Source organism: Danio aesculapii, chromosome 12 (assembly GCF_903798145.1).
Source record: "Danio aesculapii chromosome 12, fDanAes4.1, whole genome shotgun sequence".
Classification (NCBI taxonomy): Eukaryota; Metazoa; Chordata; class Actinopteri; order Cypriniformes; family Danionidae; genus Danio; species Danio aesculapii.
Window position 1 is genome coordinate 17,563,595 of NC_079446.1, and position 18,706 is coordinate 17,582,300.

Below are 18,706 nucleotides of genomic sequence, written 5' to 3' on the forward strand. Positions count from 1 at the left end.
TTAGTCAGCTCACATGCATAGTGGAAAGCAAATTGATAGTGGATATCACTAATGAAAACGTATCCATCAGAAAATGTTTACCAAGCATTTATTAAAAATGCCTCAAATGTTAAGTTTACAATACCTTTAGTTTTATGATTTACCAGTTGTTTTGTAATATAGAACTTAATAATTAATGTTTATAAGTTTCTTTAAACATACAGTTGAAGTCAAAATTATTAGCCCAACCACCACCCCCCTGATTTTTTTTTCCTTTTTAAAATATTTCTCATATGATGTTTAACAGAGCAGGGAAATTTTCACAGAATGACTGATACGGTTTTTTTTCTTTCTGGAGAAAGTCTTATTTGTTTTATTTTGGCTAGAATGAAAGCAGTTTTTTAAAAAACATTTTAAGGTCAAAATTATTAGTCCCTTTAAGCTAGATTTTTTCCCATAGTCTACAGAACAAACCATCATTATACAATAATTTGCCTAATTACCCTAACCTGCCCAGTTAACCTAATTAACCTAATTCAGCCGTTAAATGCCACTTTAAGCTGTATAGAAGTGTCTTGAAAAAATCTAGTAAAATATTATGTACTGTCATCATGACAAAGATAAAATAAATCATTTATTAGAAATGAGTTATTAAAACTACTATGTTTAGAAATGTGTCGAAAAATCTGCTCTCTGTTAAACAGAAATTGTGGAAAAAAATAAACAGGGGGGCTAATAATTCTGACTTTTGATGATTCATGATTTAATATGTAAATTATTTATAAAATCACTTTTCCTTTCCAGCAATATTTATTTTCATAGATATTGTAATAAAGAAGGAGTTGTCCAACAATTATGTACCTTTTGATGAGAACAATTGTGTACCTTCATTTAAAATGAACCATAAAAATACAGAACGGCATCATAAGAGGTCTTTTCTGTACTAATTAAGGTACAACTTTTACAAAGGTACAAAACAATTTCTTAAGGAACATTGTTTTGTACCACTGTGTACCTTTTTTCTGAGAATGTACAATAACTATTTATTTTAGTCTAGGGCTGTAATACACACAAATAAATACACATTTTTTATTACTTTCAGCAATTTTCTGTTTACTATTCCTCAGTAGCAATACGGACTTCAAATTTGTAGTTAAAAAACATGACCACAATATTAGAACATAAAAGATTATTGCTTTATTTTCATATTATATTACTTTTATAGTCAAAAATAAATTTGAGTCTTTAAAATCTAAAATATTCTGAGTAATGAGTGTCACAAAGGTTAAGATACTGTAAAGTAACCTTTACCTTAATGGTTAAAGTAAAGTAACGTTATCTTTACAAGAAAAAACATATGACTACTTGCAATGGACCAGTACACATAAAAATCTCAAGATAAATCAGTTACCAAAATGACAGGTGAACGCTGTTGGGTGATGTAAAATTCATTTATCATCAGATTTTGTAATGGCAATAAAATACATCAATTTTATTTCTCATTTATTCCAGATTACCCAGCTTGCACAGAGAAAACATGTGCTAATGGCGCTTGTTACAATAACACTCAGCATTGTAATGGGATACTAGATTGCCGAGATGGATCGGATGAATCCAACTGCAGTGAGTTGTAATAGTTAATAATCAGAGATGCCAGTGATTAGAGTTAAGATGTATATTCAGGATTTTATATTTTTGTACTTATCTTTAATATATATTTTTGTCTTTCATCCCTGAAATAGCACAGCATTGTCAGTCACATCAATTTGAGTGTGCTAATGGATTCTGCATCCCAATACCCTTCGTCTGTGATCACTGGGATGACTGTGGAGACAATAGCGATGAGCAAAACTGTGGTGGGTTCCACAATTTTTTTTCACATATTCTACCAAAGCTGCTATTACATTTAAATAATTTTCCAGGAAGTTAAAATGAGTAGTCATTCAAAATATCCTGATGTGATTCAAAACTGTGTGTCACAAAAATGAGGCGGGATTGAATAGAAATGCTTTTTAATGATAAAAATCCATTGATTAAGAGACAAATCACCAATACAAACCACATTAATCTATGGTAGGGGAGAATCTATGTTCTCCTCGCGTTCGCGTGCGTTTCTTCTAGGTGCTCCGCTTTCCCCCACAAATTCAAAGACATGCGGTACAGGTGAATTGGGAAAGCTAAATTGTCTGTAGTGTATGTGTGTGAATGCAAGAGTGTATGGGTCTTTTTTTGTCAAGATTAATGTCATGTCTAGTTGAATGAGTGTGTATGGATGTTTCCCAGTTATGGGTTACAGCTGGAAGGGCATCTGCTGCGTAAATCTTAAGCTGGATAAGTTGGCGGTTCATTCCGCTGTGGCGTCCCCAGATTAATAAAGGGACTAAGCCGAAAAGAAAATGAATGAATGAATAATCCATAGTTATGTGTGATTTTGAAACACTACTTTGTAAGGCTTCATAATTTTGCAAATCTTTTGTTTGGATCCAGGGATTCAATTCCAGGTAAATGAATTCACATATCTGTATTTTATAGTTAAATATATTCAAGTGTGATGTTTTATGAACAAATTTTGGGAGAAGCATAAGCACATGTTTTGACGCAGCTAATCCATCACTGACAATTATTCTACTATCCAATCAGCATAAATAACCCAGCATATCTCCATTATCTCTTGAATTCAGCATCCCTCCACCACACCAATTGGGAACTCCTATCTCTCTCCCTCAAAACAAGGGGAATAACATAGGTTATGGTGTCTTTCAGCTCAGAGCCTTCTCCTCAGACAGTGCGACAAATACACATTTTTCTTATTCAGTGAAATATCTGTGAACTCACGAAACTTTATTTGGTGTAAATTTTGTACATTTGTATACATTTTATTGACACATTTGAAAATAAAGAAAAGAGGAAAAGTTACTGTTGTCTCTTATGGGCTGGATTAACCAAAATCTCTATAGGCATAAAAAACTAAACAAGCTCTATAATTTCATTAAACCACAAATTAGCTGGTATCAATAGCATGTCCCACTTCAACCATTTTGTGAGCAGAGTTGTAACTACTAAAAAACTAAAACCACAAAGTAAACAACCCACGTGAAGAAAATACTGATTTATAATAAATACTATATTGGTTTTGAACTATACTATAGTAAAGCACAAATCAGTTGTGTTCTTCCCACATTTATATAAATACTATAGTGTTTTTCATTTCGGTAAATAAATACTACATGATGTAACTTTCTTTAACAAAGTGTTATAAATACTATAGCTAATGTATACAGTATACAGTAGCAGAATGGTTTGAAAACACTACTCAATATAAATGTGGGAAGAACCATAAACGAGACCATCTTGGGCATGATTAAGGAACTCTTAAAAACATTGAAAAAACATTTAGCTGAAGAATTTAGCTGACAAATGTTGACAGAATGAAAATGACATGTTTTAGCTGACAAAATATCCAGCATCCTAAGAAAATGAGAAACAGGATTTGTTCCATTTTAAAAGGGTTGATGCACTAGAGAATGTTGTTTTCTTTGCCAGAGTATCGGACTTGTAGTGGGTCAGAGTTCGCCTGCAGCAATGGACGCTGTATGCCACAACAGTGGGTGTGTGACGGCATCAACGACTGCGGAGACTTTAGTGATGAGAATGGATGCGGTGAGACAGACACCTCATCATCTCTCTAATCAACGTGCAACAGATTCAAAAACAGCTATAAAAGTTAAATTATTTGAACCTAAATGCTAAACATTTCATGTTTTCAGACCCAGGTATCAGAGATTGTTACCCAGGCGAATGGCCTTGCCCAGGTTCTTCATTGTGTGTGCCAGTAAACAAAGTGTGTGACGAACACCCTGACTGCCCTGGTGGAACAGATGAGAGCAATAGTACAGCACATCTGACCTGCGGTAAATACCAGTAGAGACTAAAAATGAATGATGAGGATGAATATGTTGGATCCAACAATAACATTGTTCACACTACTGTAACTGAGTTTTTTAACATTGAGTGACTTTTGTTGTTGAGAATTTTTTAACCAAAGTTACCTACAGAAAATTACAGCTGTGTTTAATTGGAATATACAAAACTGCTACGCAAACACTACTTCACTTCCTAAACTTGAATGCAGCGTGTCTTTCAAAACTGGATGTTTTAAAGACAAAAAGGCCAAGAACAGAATCAAAAATAGTTTCCCAAATGTTGGTGTAATGTTTTTGATGGAATAACGTTGCTGAAATGATGTCTGCATTAAAGTAAAAAAGCTAAGATGTCCACAGCGGACCTAAAGCTTCAGTATTGGGAAAAATGAACTGTTTTAAAGTGATGGGTATTGGTTCTTAATTTATTTCATGTCATCTGACAGAAAGGTCAACAGAGTTGTAAGATATGAAAATATATAAAACTTAATATACAGTGTAATTTTAATATTATTTAATAAATTTTTATAGGCCTATACATTATAGGTACATATAAGGTACATTTTAGAAATTGTTATACTTAAAATACCAGAAATTGTTTCTTTTTCCCTCTTTATTTTATATTACTTGTGAACATTTGAATCCCTATATACATTTAGCATATTTTGTTTAAAGTTTAAAGCTTTAAAGTACTTGTATTATTTTACAAGGGGTTTTTTTTGTATGTAAAATAATGCCTGTTAAATTAAAGACATTTACCGTAAAATACCGGACAATGATTTACAGAAATGTACTCAAATTTAGATTTGCAGTAAATTTATGTAATTTACTATCTGTTATTTTACGGTAAATGTCTGTAATTTAACAGTCGTTATTTCACGTTTTTTTCTGGCACCCCAGCTGCCAAAAAATAAAGTAAAATAACAGATTTCTTTTACAATGCAGTACTAGAAATCACAAGTATCAGATCAGGACTCTGTCGACAGACACTCAATATTAAATAGGAGAAGAAATAACACTAACAGGCACATTTCAGGGGCCTTTTGACAGTCATGAACCTTGCTGGTTCTTTTTCTGGTCATGTGTTAGTTCTTTCTGCTTCTTTCCTGGTCTAAAATAGCTCATGTCATGACTAGCAAGAACCAGCTTAATCCAGCAAACAAGCATCAAAACCTACTTTACCAGCATATGCAGTTTGATTTTTTTAGCAAGGATGGGATAATGAATAAAATTGTCTAATATAATAATGATCGCTCTCCTTAATGCTTACACTTCAACACTTTTCAAAATATGTCCCTCACAGAGCTTGGTGAGGCCTCCTGTTGAGCCAGGACCCCCTGTTTGGACCAATGAATTTAATTTTCATTAAAATCACAAGGCTTGCAGCAGGCAAAGTGTTTACTAGAAGCCAGTATAATAACCTGATATGCTGTGAACATAAAATTTAACTGTACACTCAGTATTACTGGACAATTTAGAGTACATAATGTGTTTTATTGAGTTTTTATGTGGATTGAGTTCTTACCTCAATCACATGTGAGCAGGTGATTCACGTTTTATTTATAACACAGATGATGACCGGATGGCCTTTGGTGTGAGACTCATGTCACGTTATGCATGTGACAGACATGCTGTGATTGCTCAGGTGCTTCAGATATTTACAATAGCTAACTACCACTGCTATCTGTTTCTCGTTTAGATTTACACCAGTGTTCTGCTTTGAGCTGTGAGTACCGCTGTCATCCCACCCCACAGGGAGGAGCATGCTACTGTCCTGACGGCTTCACAGTGGCCAATGATAGCCGCACTTGTGTGGGTAAGTGCTTTTTAGTTTCCTATTGTTCCTTCATTCATTTTCTTTTTGGCTTAGTCCCTTTATTAATCCGGGGTCGCCACAGTGGAATGAACCGCCAACTTATCCAGCATATGTTTTACACAGCAGATGTCCTTCCAGCTGCAACCCATCACTGGGAAACATCCATACACACTCATTCAACTAGACATAACATTAATCTTGGCAAAAAAAGACCCTATTTAAAATTTAGAAATGTGAAATATTTTCAGGTCATTGCTTTCGTGGACATATTTTAATCAACTAAATAGATCTGAATTTTGAAAAACAGAAATTAGTCATGTCATTGACCAAAGTATGTGGTTTTATTTTTAGACTATGATGACTGTAAAATTTGGGGTATCTGTGATCATTTCTGTGAGGATCGTCCTGGCACACATCATTGCAGCTGTGCTGATGGATACTTCCTGGAGCAAGGTCATGTCTGCAAGGCCAACATTTCAGGTAAGTGAAAACTAGAACTGAATATGTGATAAAAATGAGTATTTATGAATATGATGTTAATTTCCTATTTTCCCACCCAGAGAACCATGAATCCTCCTAAAGCATCTAAGTTACATTAATTGCATCTTGCTTTTTTCTTATGTCTGCCATACAGCTCAGATGGCTTCATCAAATGAGTGGCATAATGCATATACAGTATATACAGTAGGGGAATTGAGTATTAAACATGTCACTATTTTTCTTAGAAAACATATATCTAAATGTGCTGTTGACTTGAAATGTTGACCGGATGTATTTAACCACTAAAGAAATCCATATATGCAAAGAAAACGAAACGAATTAGTTTACAAATTAAGCTATCTGTAATAAAATCAAATGAAACAGGGAAAATTATTGAACACATGAAGAAAGGTAGGTGCAGAAAGGCAGTGAAAGCCCAGACAGCAGCTGAAATCCCTCAGTAGTTCTTCAGCAACCCTCTGCCCTTCATCATTGCAAATTAATATTAGCTGTTATTCAATGTAACTAAAGTTTCAGATTTTTTTTTTTTTTTTTTTATGTTTGTATTGTTTTGTCAATTCCATGTCAACAGTCCCTTTAGAAATATTGTTCCAGGAAAAAAAAAAAAAAAAAAAAAACTTATGTGGGACTGTATTTCTGATAATACTTTGTAACTTCTCCTTTCTTTTTTGTCACAGGGGGTTTACCACAGCTGATTTTCACAGATGGACGTGATATCAAAATGGCAGATATACATGGGCGGTTTGTCAGACTTCTAGTCCAGTCAGATGGTAAAGGTTATGCTGTGGGTGTTGGTTACAACTGGCACACTCAAAGGATCTTCTGGACAGACACGAGTTCTCAAAAGGTGGTTAAAGTTTTACAGTGTGAAATCATAATATAGATACACATAAATACAAATAAATTTTCAAAACATATTTTTCTGTATGTATCTTTTTCAGGTTTTCTCCATAAATTTTGATGGGAGTGATAAGATGGAGGTGCTTTCTGAAGCAGTACACAATGCACAGAATGTAGCTGTGGACTGGATAAACTTTAAACTGTATCTTGTTGAGGAACGTGTGGAAAGAATCGAAGCATGTGATTATGATGGGGGAAACCGTGTCACACTGATTGCAGAAAACTTGGTGACTCCTCATGGACTTGCTCTGGACCCAACTGTGGGGTGAGTACAGTTTATGTGAATGTGATTGAATGTGTTTAAAGGTAAAAGAATGAAAATCTAGAAATATCTAGGCATAGCTAAATAATGAGTTCAGTACATAGAGATTACATACCGTAAGCCTCAAACACCATAGTTTCTCATTCTCATTACAATATACTGGTGAATATCAGGCCAGTTGGAACAAAACACTCAACCATGTTTGACTACAGATTCTCACTTTTTTTACAGCTTGTCCAAATGCAAAATAATGGGTGTTATGGATTATACATTTATTTAATGTCCTCCGGAGGGGCATAAGGTCTTTATAAATGTATATTTTCATAGATAAATATGTATAGTAAAATATGTGTGGCATATGTTTGTAATGAGGCAACAGACACATGTGTATGTTTGTAATGAGGCAATAAAAACATGTATATGTGTTAAATATGGTGGCTATAACTGTTTAATGCACATTCATGCATTGCGTCATATCACACAGTTGTTACTGTGATATCAATAAAGTTAAAGGATGCCAATAAACTTCAAAAACTCAACTTTATTCTGAGATTGATATGAATTCCTGCCTGTGTTGTCATATATATTAAAACTATTTCTAAAACATTTAAAAAAAGAGTTCATTTAGATAATGTACTCACCCTCAGGTGGTTCCAAACCCTTATGAGTTTCACTGACGTGAGCTGCTGGAGTATCAGAGCAGAGCTCATTAATATTCATAACCCATCCAAATATGATAAAAACTAGCCATTTCATATTAGGTTCAGTTATTAGGGTTTGAAAATGGAGCTTTAAAACCCTTTCTTGGAGAATTCCTGCACTCATCTAAACCAAATGCTTTCTGTTTTGATGTCAGAGAGCAATTTAACATTTTATCAATGCATTCTATGGCACCTTTAAATAAACATGTCTCATCTGTTTATGGTCTGTTTGCCCTAACTTTTTCCCCTACAGATACATGTTCTTCACAGACTCTGGCTATAACACAGATGATGTCAAATTGGAGCGAGCCTTCATGGACGGCAGTAACCGATTTGATCTGGTTAAAACCAGATTAGGTAGCCCTACCGGAATCACCTTGGATTTGGTCACCAAGAGGGTTTACTGGACAGACAGTCATTTTAACCTGGTTGAGACCGTCACATATAGTGGCTTGGACAGGTGATTCTGCAATTTGCCATTTTAAACCATTCATGTGTATGTAAATAAGTAATTCTCAACCAGAAGACAAAGGAAAATCCAAGATGAATTACAACAAAAAAAAAAAAAAAAAAAAAAAAGAAAGAAAAGAAAAAAGCGTTTGTTAGTTTAATATTTGTATTTGTGCTATTAACTGTGCCACTAGGAAAACAGTATTGAATGGAGGCCATCAGGTTCCTCACCCATTCGGAATTTCAGTATTTGAGAACCATGCTTTTTTCACTGACTGGGTCAAAATGGGTGTGATTCGGACTAACCGCTTCAATGGCAGTGACCCCACTTTCCTGTACCGCTCTACTAACCGACCTGGGCAAATTGTGGTTTCCCACCCAGCTCTTCAGCCCTTTGGTGAGACAAGTGAACAAAAAGTCTATGAAAACTCTAAAATGCTTATAAAATAGCAAGACTGACTCTTTGAAATACTACACATCAAAATCCTCTTGAGTAAAATTTAATGAGAATCAATTAAATGAGAATCAAGTCAATGAGACAATGACAGGATTAATTAGGTGATGATTGAGCACTGATGATGAACACCTGCTGTTAATAAACAGAAACACAGAAGAGAAACACAAAACTACAACTGACTTCAGTCACCGCCTGTCACCATCAGCTAAAATATAATACATTGAATCTCTCAAAATCTCAGCAGAGGATAATTAAGCAACTACACAAACAGCAGTTTTACTTATTACCAACCTGTTTACCCTTATATAAAGAGGGACCAAATACTCTCTGAACTGAGTACATTTTGCTCAGAGGATTTTGCTGTGTAAGTATACATCATAATTGGCCATTTTTCTGACCGCAGTGATAAACCCGTGTGGCAGACACAACGGTGGGTGTCAGCAAATCTGTCTTCTGAGTCACAGCACGGACAATGACGGGCTGGGTTATCGCTGCATGTGTCGCTTAGGATATGACCTTCAGGATGACCGCCGCAGTTGCTTTAGTAAGACGAGGATCCTTCCTACCAAATCATGAACCTCGTTGTTTTTAAATGAGAAACTTGAATTGGATGGCTTAATTTAATTGTTGAATAAATGGCTGAAAGATTTCTCAGATGCAACCAGATTCTCTGAAACAAACATGTCTTTCTTTTTTCAGAAATTAAAGATTATTTACTGGTGGCATACGCACAAGCGGTCAGAGGGATTCCACTCAATGTTTCCTCTCAGGAGGATGTCACCTTACCTCTTTCTGGCCTGGCTGATACTTTTTCTGGTTCTGGAGTAGAGTATGATGCGTCTGTGGAGAGTGTGTTCTACAATGATCGAATGCGGCAGCTCATATACAAATCAAACATCAATGGCACCAGTGAGTCACTGAAAAACACATTGCTTCTGGTTTTAGTTTTTCTGCAAAAAATAAAATAAATAAATAAATTAAATTTTCAAACTTTAAGTGCCCCAAACTTTAAGACGACCACTTTTACTTTTTATTTCCATGTACTATAGATCATATTATTAAAGATGTATACATTTTAGAAGGTTTTTAAATATTTACAAAATATTAAAATAAAATTAAAATTATATTAATTCTTGTAGTTTCCTAAACTTTTACAGTTGAGGTGCGAGTAACAGTTGAAGGATTAGTTGGATGAATTGATTTTGTTCTGTTATGTTTTAGAGTTTTACCTATAACATAACACAAATGAGTTTCACTTATCACTTGTCACTCTAAGTGAAATAGATTCTTCACTAAATAAATTTTTCACTAAACACAATCTTGTTGATGTATCTCAGGTCATGAGGTCCTGACAGGTTACAGAGTTGGCGCTGTGGAATCGATGGCATATGACTGGACTTCGAAGATTCTCTTCTGGACTTCCAGCACCTATCGATCTGTCTCTGCATTTAAAGTAACAGATGGATCTAGACGGGACATTGTTAAGAACTTGATATACCCCCGGGGTGTTGCTGTGCACCCCAGTGCAGGGTATGAACATAGTTTAAAAACAATCTTATGCTAAATACAAAATAACTTAATTATATATATGGACCAAATAATGATTGGCTGCATCTAAAAGCATTTTGTCTCGCTGGACTGTTATGACTTTGCAAGCAGCATCTGAGCATTAGGGCACCTTTGAAACAGATTTCAGACAGACTTTCAAAGCAGCATAAAGGTTTAATGATCACCAACAAAACATAAAGAGCTCTGGTAATAAACTAATATTTAAGAAATTACATCAAAAGTGAAAATGTTACAAACACAGCCTGCAGATTTCAACTGTTACTGAATTATATGCACAGGATAGTCAGTCGGATCCCACAAGGAAATGTAACAGTTTTGCCTTTTGTCAGTTTAGTGGCTAATTCATATGAATTCATTAAAGTTCAGTCGTATGAAAATGTATGATTTTTTAAAAGAAGGCATCAAAACCCATGCCTTAACCCAACTGTCACTGCGGATGATCATATTATACTAATCTGTACAAGCTCACATGAATTCCTCACTAAGTCAAAAAGTTCAGAATAGTCATGAGACTATTGGCATTGGGATAGTGGGAAAACCCAGGCAGCAAATGCTACATCTATGCTGTCTTGAAAAATTCATCAGGAGTGCGTTTCCGAAAACCATCATTAGCCAACTAACGTCGCAAGTTCCGTTGTTACAAACATAATTCATTGATTTGTCGATTCCCAAATCCATCGTTCCAATGAACATTTGCAAACTTGTATGCTTGCAACTACACCTCTGGAGCTGTAGTTAGAAACATAATTCCTGACTGTGTTCCATTCCCAGTTATCCCCCATATGCCCTATTCACTTAGAACATTCTAACATTTAAACTTGGAATTATATAAAAAAAAAAAGCATTAAAGTCATCACTCTTACGTGTAGTTTGCTTTCAAAGTATTTTTACAGTTCAGTTCAGTCTTCATGTTTACAATTGTGCTCCCTTCATAGTGCACTTTGAAAACATTGATGTCATTTTGAACACAGCCGTGGCTCATGACGAAAGCTAGTATTTAAAAAGTGGTAAAGTAGGTAAATAGGTAAAGTAGGTAAAGACCTAGTATTTAAAAGTGGAATTTATGTTATGTCTCCAAAGCTTGTGAAAACAAAAAACAAAGCACACGTTAATGCTATTAATTTATAGTAGGTTATTTATTAAGTATCTGTACGGTATATGACATGGGCCTGTTGGTTAGAACATTTCTGCAGTGATTTGCATATGTCAAATTGTAAAGGTAGACTTTTCAAAAAAATATTAAATAAATAAACAATATCCTACTTAATAATAATAATAATAATAATAATAATAATAATAATAATAATAATAATAATAATAATACCAACAATAATAATAATAATCATCATCATCATTAATATTATTAATATTATTATTAATGTAGGATTTTTTCATTTCCTAATAAATAATAAATATTACATTTTTATGTCCTAATAAATAGCCTCATTATTTATTCACTTATATGATTTATCTATGAGATTAGAATAATTGTTAGCTTTTGTAAGTGATTTTATGTTTTAGAAGAGAATATGTAATGTTCTCAATAATATTTGTAAAGGAAACATTGTGCCATTTACATATATTTTAATTAATATGGAAAACAAGTGCATGTTTTTACCAAAACTAATATTGTATTTTTTTTATGCGTGTGAGTGTAAAACAATATAATTTGCACAAAAGATTTTTGGGGTTCTTCTCTAAAGAAGTAGTTACTCAACCCCGTTTAGCGCATCATTATGGGCGTTTTACGTTATAACTAACGTGGTTCAATTGATGGATTTGTGACAGAAACTATGGGTTTTTAAAAACACTCATCACTACATTGTTCTTTTGGGAAACGCACCCCAGACAAAGAAATCTTAGACAGATGTCAAGTCATCTTTATTTCTATAGCACTTTACACAATGCACACTGAAAAAAAAGCTTTCATTCATTCACTTAAAAAAACGAAATTAGGGTAATGGTTCACATCTTCATTTTATCACTTGACCCAATGAAAAATAAATTATTTGCCTTAAACAATATTTTCTGCCTCTATGAGAACAATTTTATATAACCTGGTACAAAGCATATTTGCTTGTTGAAGAAAGTCAGTTAATTAAAATTCTTAAAATTTTGTTCTAAACAGGAAGTTATAGCTTTATTCAAACATTAATTTTCTTTTCGGCTTAATCCCTTATTAATCTGGGGTCGCCACAGCGGAATGAACCACCGATATAGCTTTAATCAAAGCAAACATTTCCATAAAATGTTTATTCCTCCATTCCGTATGAGTGTGAATGAGAGTGTATGAGTGTTTCCCAGTGATGGGTTGCAGCTGGATGGGCATCTGCTGTGTAAAACATATAAATGAATGAATGAATGTTTTGAACTTAAAATATATTAATGGAAAAATAAAACAAATAATATTAAACTAAAACAAAAGATACATTTTTAATTAGATTTTCAATGTAGATTGTGTCAAAGCCAAAAGTCAAATAATAAAAGTCTTATAAGATGTGACACAATCTAAGGATTGGGATATGCCTTGTTGCTTTTGGATGCAGCCACTAACATTTCTTCAGATTTGAGGATTTACACCTATTAGATGTCTATGTGTTACATCCCTAGATACCTGTTCTGGTCTGACTGGTACCGTCCAGCTGTGATCACCAGAGCATACACTGATGGAAGCAATGCAGTTCCACTAATCAACACAACACTTGGCTGGCCTAATGGACTTGCCATAGATTACATGTAAGGAAGTTATCTAACAATCAGCAGTGCCTTACTGTACCTAACTGATTTCTAAAAGAGGTCTTTTTATTTTATTAAAGTTTCATTCTAAATTCATTCAGACACTGGGATCAGTTTGGGTTTGATGATAGATGGGTTGGATTGAATTTAAATTGGATTGTAATGATTTGTTGTGCTTCACAGGATGGATAGGCTGTATTGGGTTGATGCGCAGCTGGACCGGATAGAGCATGTGAGCATTGATGGGTTTGACCGACAGGCCTTCTCCAGCATCGGACAAATCACTCACCCTTTCTCACTTACGATACACACTGGTTGGTGCTTCTGTGTTTGTTTAATCATCACATGACCACATTATAATTTTGATGTTAAGATGATGTTAAACTACTGGAATACAATTTTTATATATTTTGTTTATTGACATTGACTACTCTATCTCCACCTTTTGTTAGATCATCTATTTGTGTCAGACTGGCGGACAAATTCTGTTTTCCGAATGAGGAAGAGGGACGGTGGAGAAAATATAATGCTCCGAAAGGGCATCTCCGGCATAATGAACATCAAGGCTTATTCAGCTGATCTCCAGGACTGTAAGTGACTGTTTATCTAATGTACTATAATTTCATCTCATTTACTGCACTATTTAGACATGTTTTGATATAATGATTAATGTTACGGGTCAATAACAATCGTTTTGGGTCAATAACAAGTAAGAAATTTGTGAGCCTGGACCATAAAAAAAAAACAATCACAAGTGTCATGAGTATAAGTATACATATTTTGAAATTGAGATTTGTGGTCCCACTTCATATTAAGTGGATTTAACTACTATGTATTATGTAACTACTAGGTGGGATATTGGTAAAGTTACGAAAAAGTCTGGGTCACACTTTGTTTTGATGGTCTGTTTGTTAAATTTAGGTTCCATTGCATCTACATGCCAACTAATTCTCATTAGATTAGAAGTAGACTGTTAGGGTTAGGGTTAGTGTAAGTTGACATGTACTTGCAAAGTACATACATTTATAGTCAGTTACTGTAAATGTCTGTTGAAGGAGCAGTATTAACAGATACAGCATTAAGCAGACAGTCTACTAATACTCAAATGGACCAACAAAAGTGTTACCAAAGTCTGGTGGTATGGGTAATGGTGGGTTAAGCTGTAAGGGACGATGTAATAATATATGAACATACATATATTAATTACAGATGAAATACTCATATCAGTGTAAGTACATAATAGTAAAGGACACTTAATATAAAGTGGGACCAAATTTATTCATTAAGTTATACATCATATGAAGTTTTTTTTATTGATGTACGGTTTGTTGGGATCGGACAGTATTTGGTTGAGATAATATTTGAAAATATGAAATCTAAAATAAAGGAAAAATGAATAAATATTGAGAAAATCATCATTTGTCAATGTATTTTACTAATTGAGTTTTTAAATATTTACTGTAGAAAATGTATTGAAGAATCATCATGAAACATAATCTTTACATAATGCTTTAATATTTTTCGGCAATTTTGACAATTTTGACCCATACTTAAGAATTAAAACTTAAGGTTTTGTGGTCCAGGGTCGTATTTAAAATAAGAATAAGTAACGCAAAACTAATATATAGAATAGATATAGACTAGACTACGCTTACATGGACATCTGTAATCTAGTTATTTGCCTTATTAGACAATAATATAATTAAGGTGTTTACATGAAGTGCTTTCATGTAAGAGTTTCCTGTAATTTTGTGTGACTTTAACTGCAGTTCGGCAGTTTCACATTCACTCATGAACATTTCATTCATGTCCCCGTGATTAACTGGGGTAGTTCATGCAAATAAGAAGTAGGGACTGGTGAGAGGGTTTTGGAATTTAATATCGCAGGCCAAATGGAAAGATGTGTATGTGTGTGTGTGGTCCTTTACTGACAGCTGCGTGTGTGGATCTGGTCAGAAAATATGGCGAAAAGTCCTACATGACGGTACTAGTGTGATTGCGGTGTTTACTTCAATAATGTCACAAATAAATGCATACTCCACATGTCTTAATCCCATTTCTGTTTAGTTCAGTTATGACTTTAGTCAGTTTCGAGCTTATGTAGGCCTACAATTCAAAATTCATGTTTACCTGAATAAACAGTTAGTAAACACAAGTACATTTTTCATTCATTTTCTTTTCGGCTTAGCCCCTTTAGTAATCTGGCGTCGCCACAGCGGAATGAACCGCCAACTCATCCAGCATATGTTTTACTCAGCGGATGCCTTTTCAGCCGCAGCCCATAACTGGGAATCCCATACACACTCATTCACACACATACATACACTATGGACAATTTAGCATACCCAATTCACCTGTACCGCATGTCTTTGGACTGTGGGGGGAAAACGGAGCACCCGGAGGAAACCCACGCAAACGCAGGGAGAACATGCAAACTCCACACAGAAACGCCAACTGACCTAGCCGAGGCTCGAACCAGCGACCTTCTTGCTGCGAGGCGACAGCACTACCTACTGCGCCACTGCGTTGCCCATCAAGTACATCTTATTGAACATTACATTTTCATCACCAATTATCATAGTAGAACAGTTTCTCAAGCAGTTTGATGCTTTTTGGAAACAGGAGATGAGCCAATGGTCTAATGCGCCACCTGGCTTAAGAAACCCGTTCTCAAAGACTTATTATTTGGGTAGCACACATATTCTGAATGCCTTCGGCAGAATTGAAATTAGCCATTTTAATCTAGATTCATTTCAAAATTACAGTGAGATTAATCTAGATTAAAAAAAATTTACCTATGCCCACCTATAATATATATAATATATGTATGTATGTATGTATATTATATATATTTATTTATACAGTTGATGTCAGAATTATTAGTCCCCCTTTGATTTTTTTTTTTTTTTTTTTTTTTTTTTCTCTTTTAAAAATTTTCCTAAATGATGTTTAACAGAGCAAAGACATTATCACATTATGTTTGATAATGTTTTCTTCTGGAGAAAGTCTTATTTGTTTCATTTCGGCTAGAATAAAAGCAGTTTTTAGTTTTTTAAAAACCATTTTATGGTTAAAAAATATTTTTTTCTATAGTCTACACACTCTCAGAAAAAAATGGTACAATGTTGTACCAAAGAAGGTACAAACTCTTGTCACTGGGGCAGTACCTTTTTATGGAACAGAATTGTACCTTAAAACAAAGAAACAAATTTGTTTAATTGCAGTTTGTACCTTTAAGCACCTGATTTGCACCATGGGAAGCCAAAATGTAACTTTGGTTTTTAAAACCTGCAGATACAATATTGTACCTTCATCAAAGGTACAAATGTGATTCATAAAGGTACCACTACAGTAACAAGACACTTTGTACCTTAACAGTGTTAAAAATGCTTACCGAACATTATTTAAAATGCCTTAAATGTTTAGTTTACAATACCTATACAGTAGTTTGATGTTTTACCAGCTGTTTTGTATTATTGTATTATAGAACTTAATAATTAATGTTTATGAGTTTTGTATTTTCAAACATACTTTTAAACAATGATGCATGTTTTAATATGGAAATTGTTCATAAAATCACTTTGCCTTTCCAGTAATATTTATTTTCATATATATTGTAAAAAGAAGGAGTAGTTCAACACTTTTGTACCTTTTTATATGAGAACAATTGTGTACCTTCATTTCAGTTGTACCATAAAAGGCACAGAACAGTATCATAAGAGGTCTTTTCGGTACCTAATATGGTACAATTTTTACAAAGGTACAAAAATCTTTATCAAGGAACATTATTTGTACCACCGTGTGCCTTTTTTTTTTTTCTGAGAGTGCAAAACAAACCATCGTTATACAGTAACTTGCCTAATTACCGTATCCTGCCTAGTTAAGCTAATTAACCTAGTTAAGCCTTTAAATGTTACTTTAAGCTGTATAGAAGTGTCTTAATGTCTAGTAAAATCATCATGGCAAAGATAAAATAAATCAGTTATTAGAAATGAGTAACTAAAACTATTATGTTTAGAAATGTGTTGAAAAGTCTTCTCTCCATTAAACAGATATTGGGGAAAAAACAAACGGGCGAATAATTCTGACTTTAACTGTCTATATTTTTAAAAAAAAAACATTATTTCTTCATTGTGATGTCACAAGAGTTGTCTCACACTGATATATTTGACTTCATGCACACCAAAGCAATATCAAAATGGATTTAAATAAATTCTCATAATAGTGAGAAGTTTCCATTTTAAATTTGAATGTACAAAGTGATAATGAATTGCTGTGATCTGTATTGTACAGTGATACTGTACTGAATTATTGTACTTTTTACAGTGTTTAAAAGCAGATGCAATATGATTTCAAACGGACGCTGCAGCCACTTCTGCTTTCCTACACCTGTGTCCAGCCGTGTGTGTGGATGTCCCTATGGTATGAAGCTGCAGGAGAACCAGAGAGACTGTGTGAAAGATGACTCTGAGCCCCCTCCTGATGATAACTGTGGAGACTATGCCTTTCCTTGTGATGGGGGTCGATGTGTGCCAAATTCTTACCGTTGTGATGGCGTGAACGACTGCGTTGACAAAACAGATGAAGTCAACTGCACTGGTCCAGGTTTGTATGTACCTGAGCCCTGAACATGGGGAAACTGGCTTAACTTTAAGTTTTCTTCACTTAAAACAAAGATTTGCAGTACACTGTTTGCAGCAACTGCAGATGAAACTTATTACAGAAGTGTGAAGGGTTACTTAACCCATGATTTGCATAAATTGTCACATCTTGAGCACTTAAATTAAACACACCCAAATTAAATGATTAGAATCAAAATATAACCATTGCTTTTTATAAAACAATAAAGTTCATTGCCAAATACTATACTAAGCTGTCTTGTGCCTTGCCACTCTATCTGTGATGTAACTGCACTGTATTTTTTTTGTACTGTACAAAAAAGATTAATTGACAACATTTAATTTAAACATTTCAGTTGACATTTTTGTAGTTTGAAAATAAAACAAGACAAAACATGTTATATTAAATTAGAAATTATGGTCTCTGTCAACGTAATTTTTTCTGACCCCCTTCCACCTCCGTCTTTATCTCTTCTTGGATAGAATAGCCCTATTTTGGAGCATGGGCATGTCTGATTTATATATATTTTTCCCATTTTTTAATCAGGTGCAACCTGCTCCCCATATGCCTTCACTTGTGGGAACAAGCACTGCATCCCTGCTAGATGGCGCTGTGATGGGCATGATGACTGTGGTGATGGATCTGATGAGAACAACTGCCCAACCCGTGGTCCAACCACCTGCTCATCTAGCCAGTTTGCTTGCACCAATGGAAACTGCATCCCGAAAACATGGGTCTGCGATGCCTTTAATGACTGTGGCGATGGTTCTGATGAGAGAAATTGCAGTGAGTATT

General features: G+C 34.4%; 1 protein-coding gene across 1 annotated transcript in view; it reads left to right on the plus strand.

Moving 5' to 3' along the window:
* lrp2b (low density lipoprotein receptor-related protein 2b) overlaps positions 1-18,706 on the plus strand; it is an 86,908-nt gene that overhangs the window by 5,186 nt on the left and 63,016 nt on the right. Inside the window, exons 5-22 of the mRNA XM_056469077.1 lie at positions 1,492-1,602; positions 1,722-1,835; positions 3,523-3,639; positions 3,747-3,890; positions 5,599-5,715; positions 6,067-6,195; positions 6,894-7,063; positions 7,158-7,381; positions 8,333-8,539; positions 8,724-8,926; positions 9,390-9,530; positions 9,686-9,895; positions 10,324-10,516; positions 13,166-13,291; positions 13,475-13,605; positions 13,744-13,881; positions 17,618-17,896; positions 18,458-18,697. Of these exons, the coding sequence (XP_056325052.1) occupies positions 1,492-1,602; positions 1,722-1,835; positions 3,523-3,639; positions 3,747-3,890; positions 5,599-5,715; positions 6,067-6,195; positions 6,894-7,063; positions 7,158-7,381; positions 8,333-8,539; positions 8,724-8,926; positions 9,390-9,530; positions 9,686-9,895; positions 10,324-10,516; positions 13,166-13,291; positions 13,475-13,605; positions 13,744-13,881; positions 17,618-17,896; positions 18,458-18,697 (2,994 nt within the window). The remainder of the gene's footprint in view (positions 1-1,491; positions 1,603-1,721; positions 1,836-3,522; positions 3,640-3,746; positions 3,891-5,598; positions 5,716-6,066; positions 6,196-6,893; positions 7,064-7,157; positions 7,382-8,332; positions 8,540-8,723; positions 8,927-9,389; positions 9,531-9,685; positions 9,896-10,323; positions 10,517-13,165; positions 13,292-13,474; positions 13,606-13,743; positions 13,882-17,617; positions 17,897-18,457; positions 18,698-18,706) is intronic.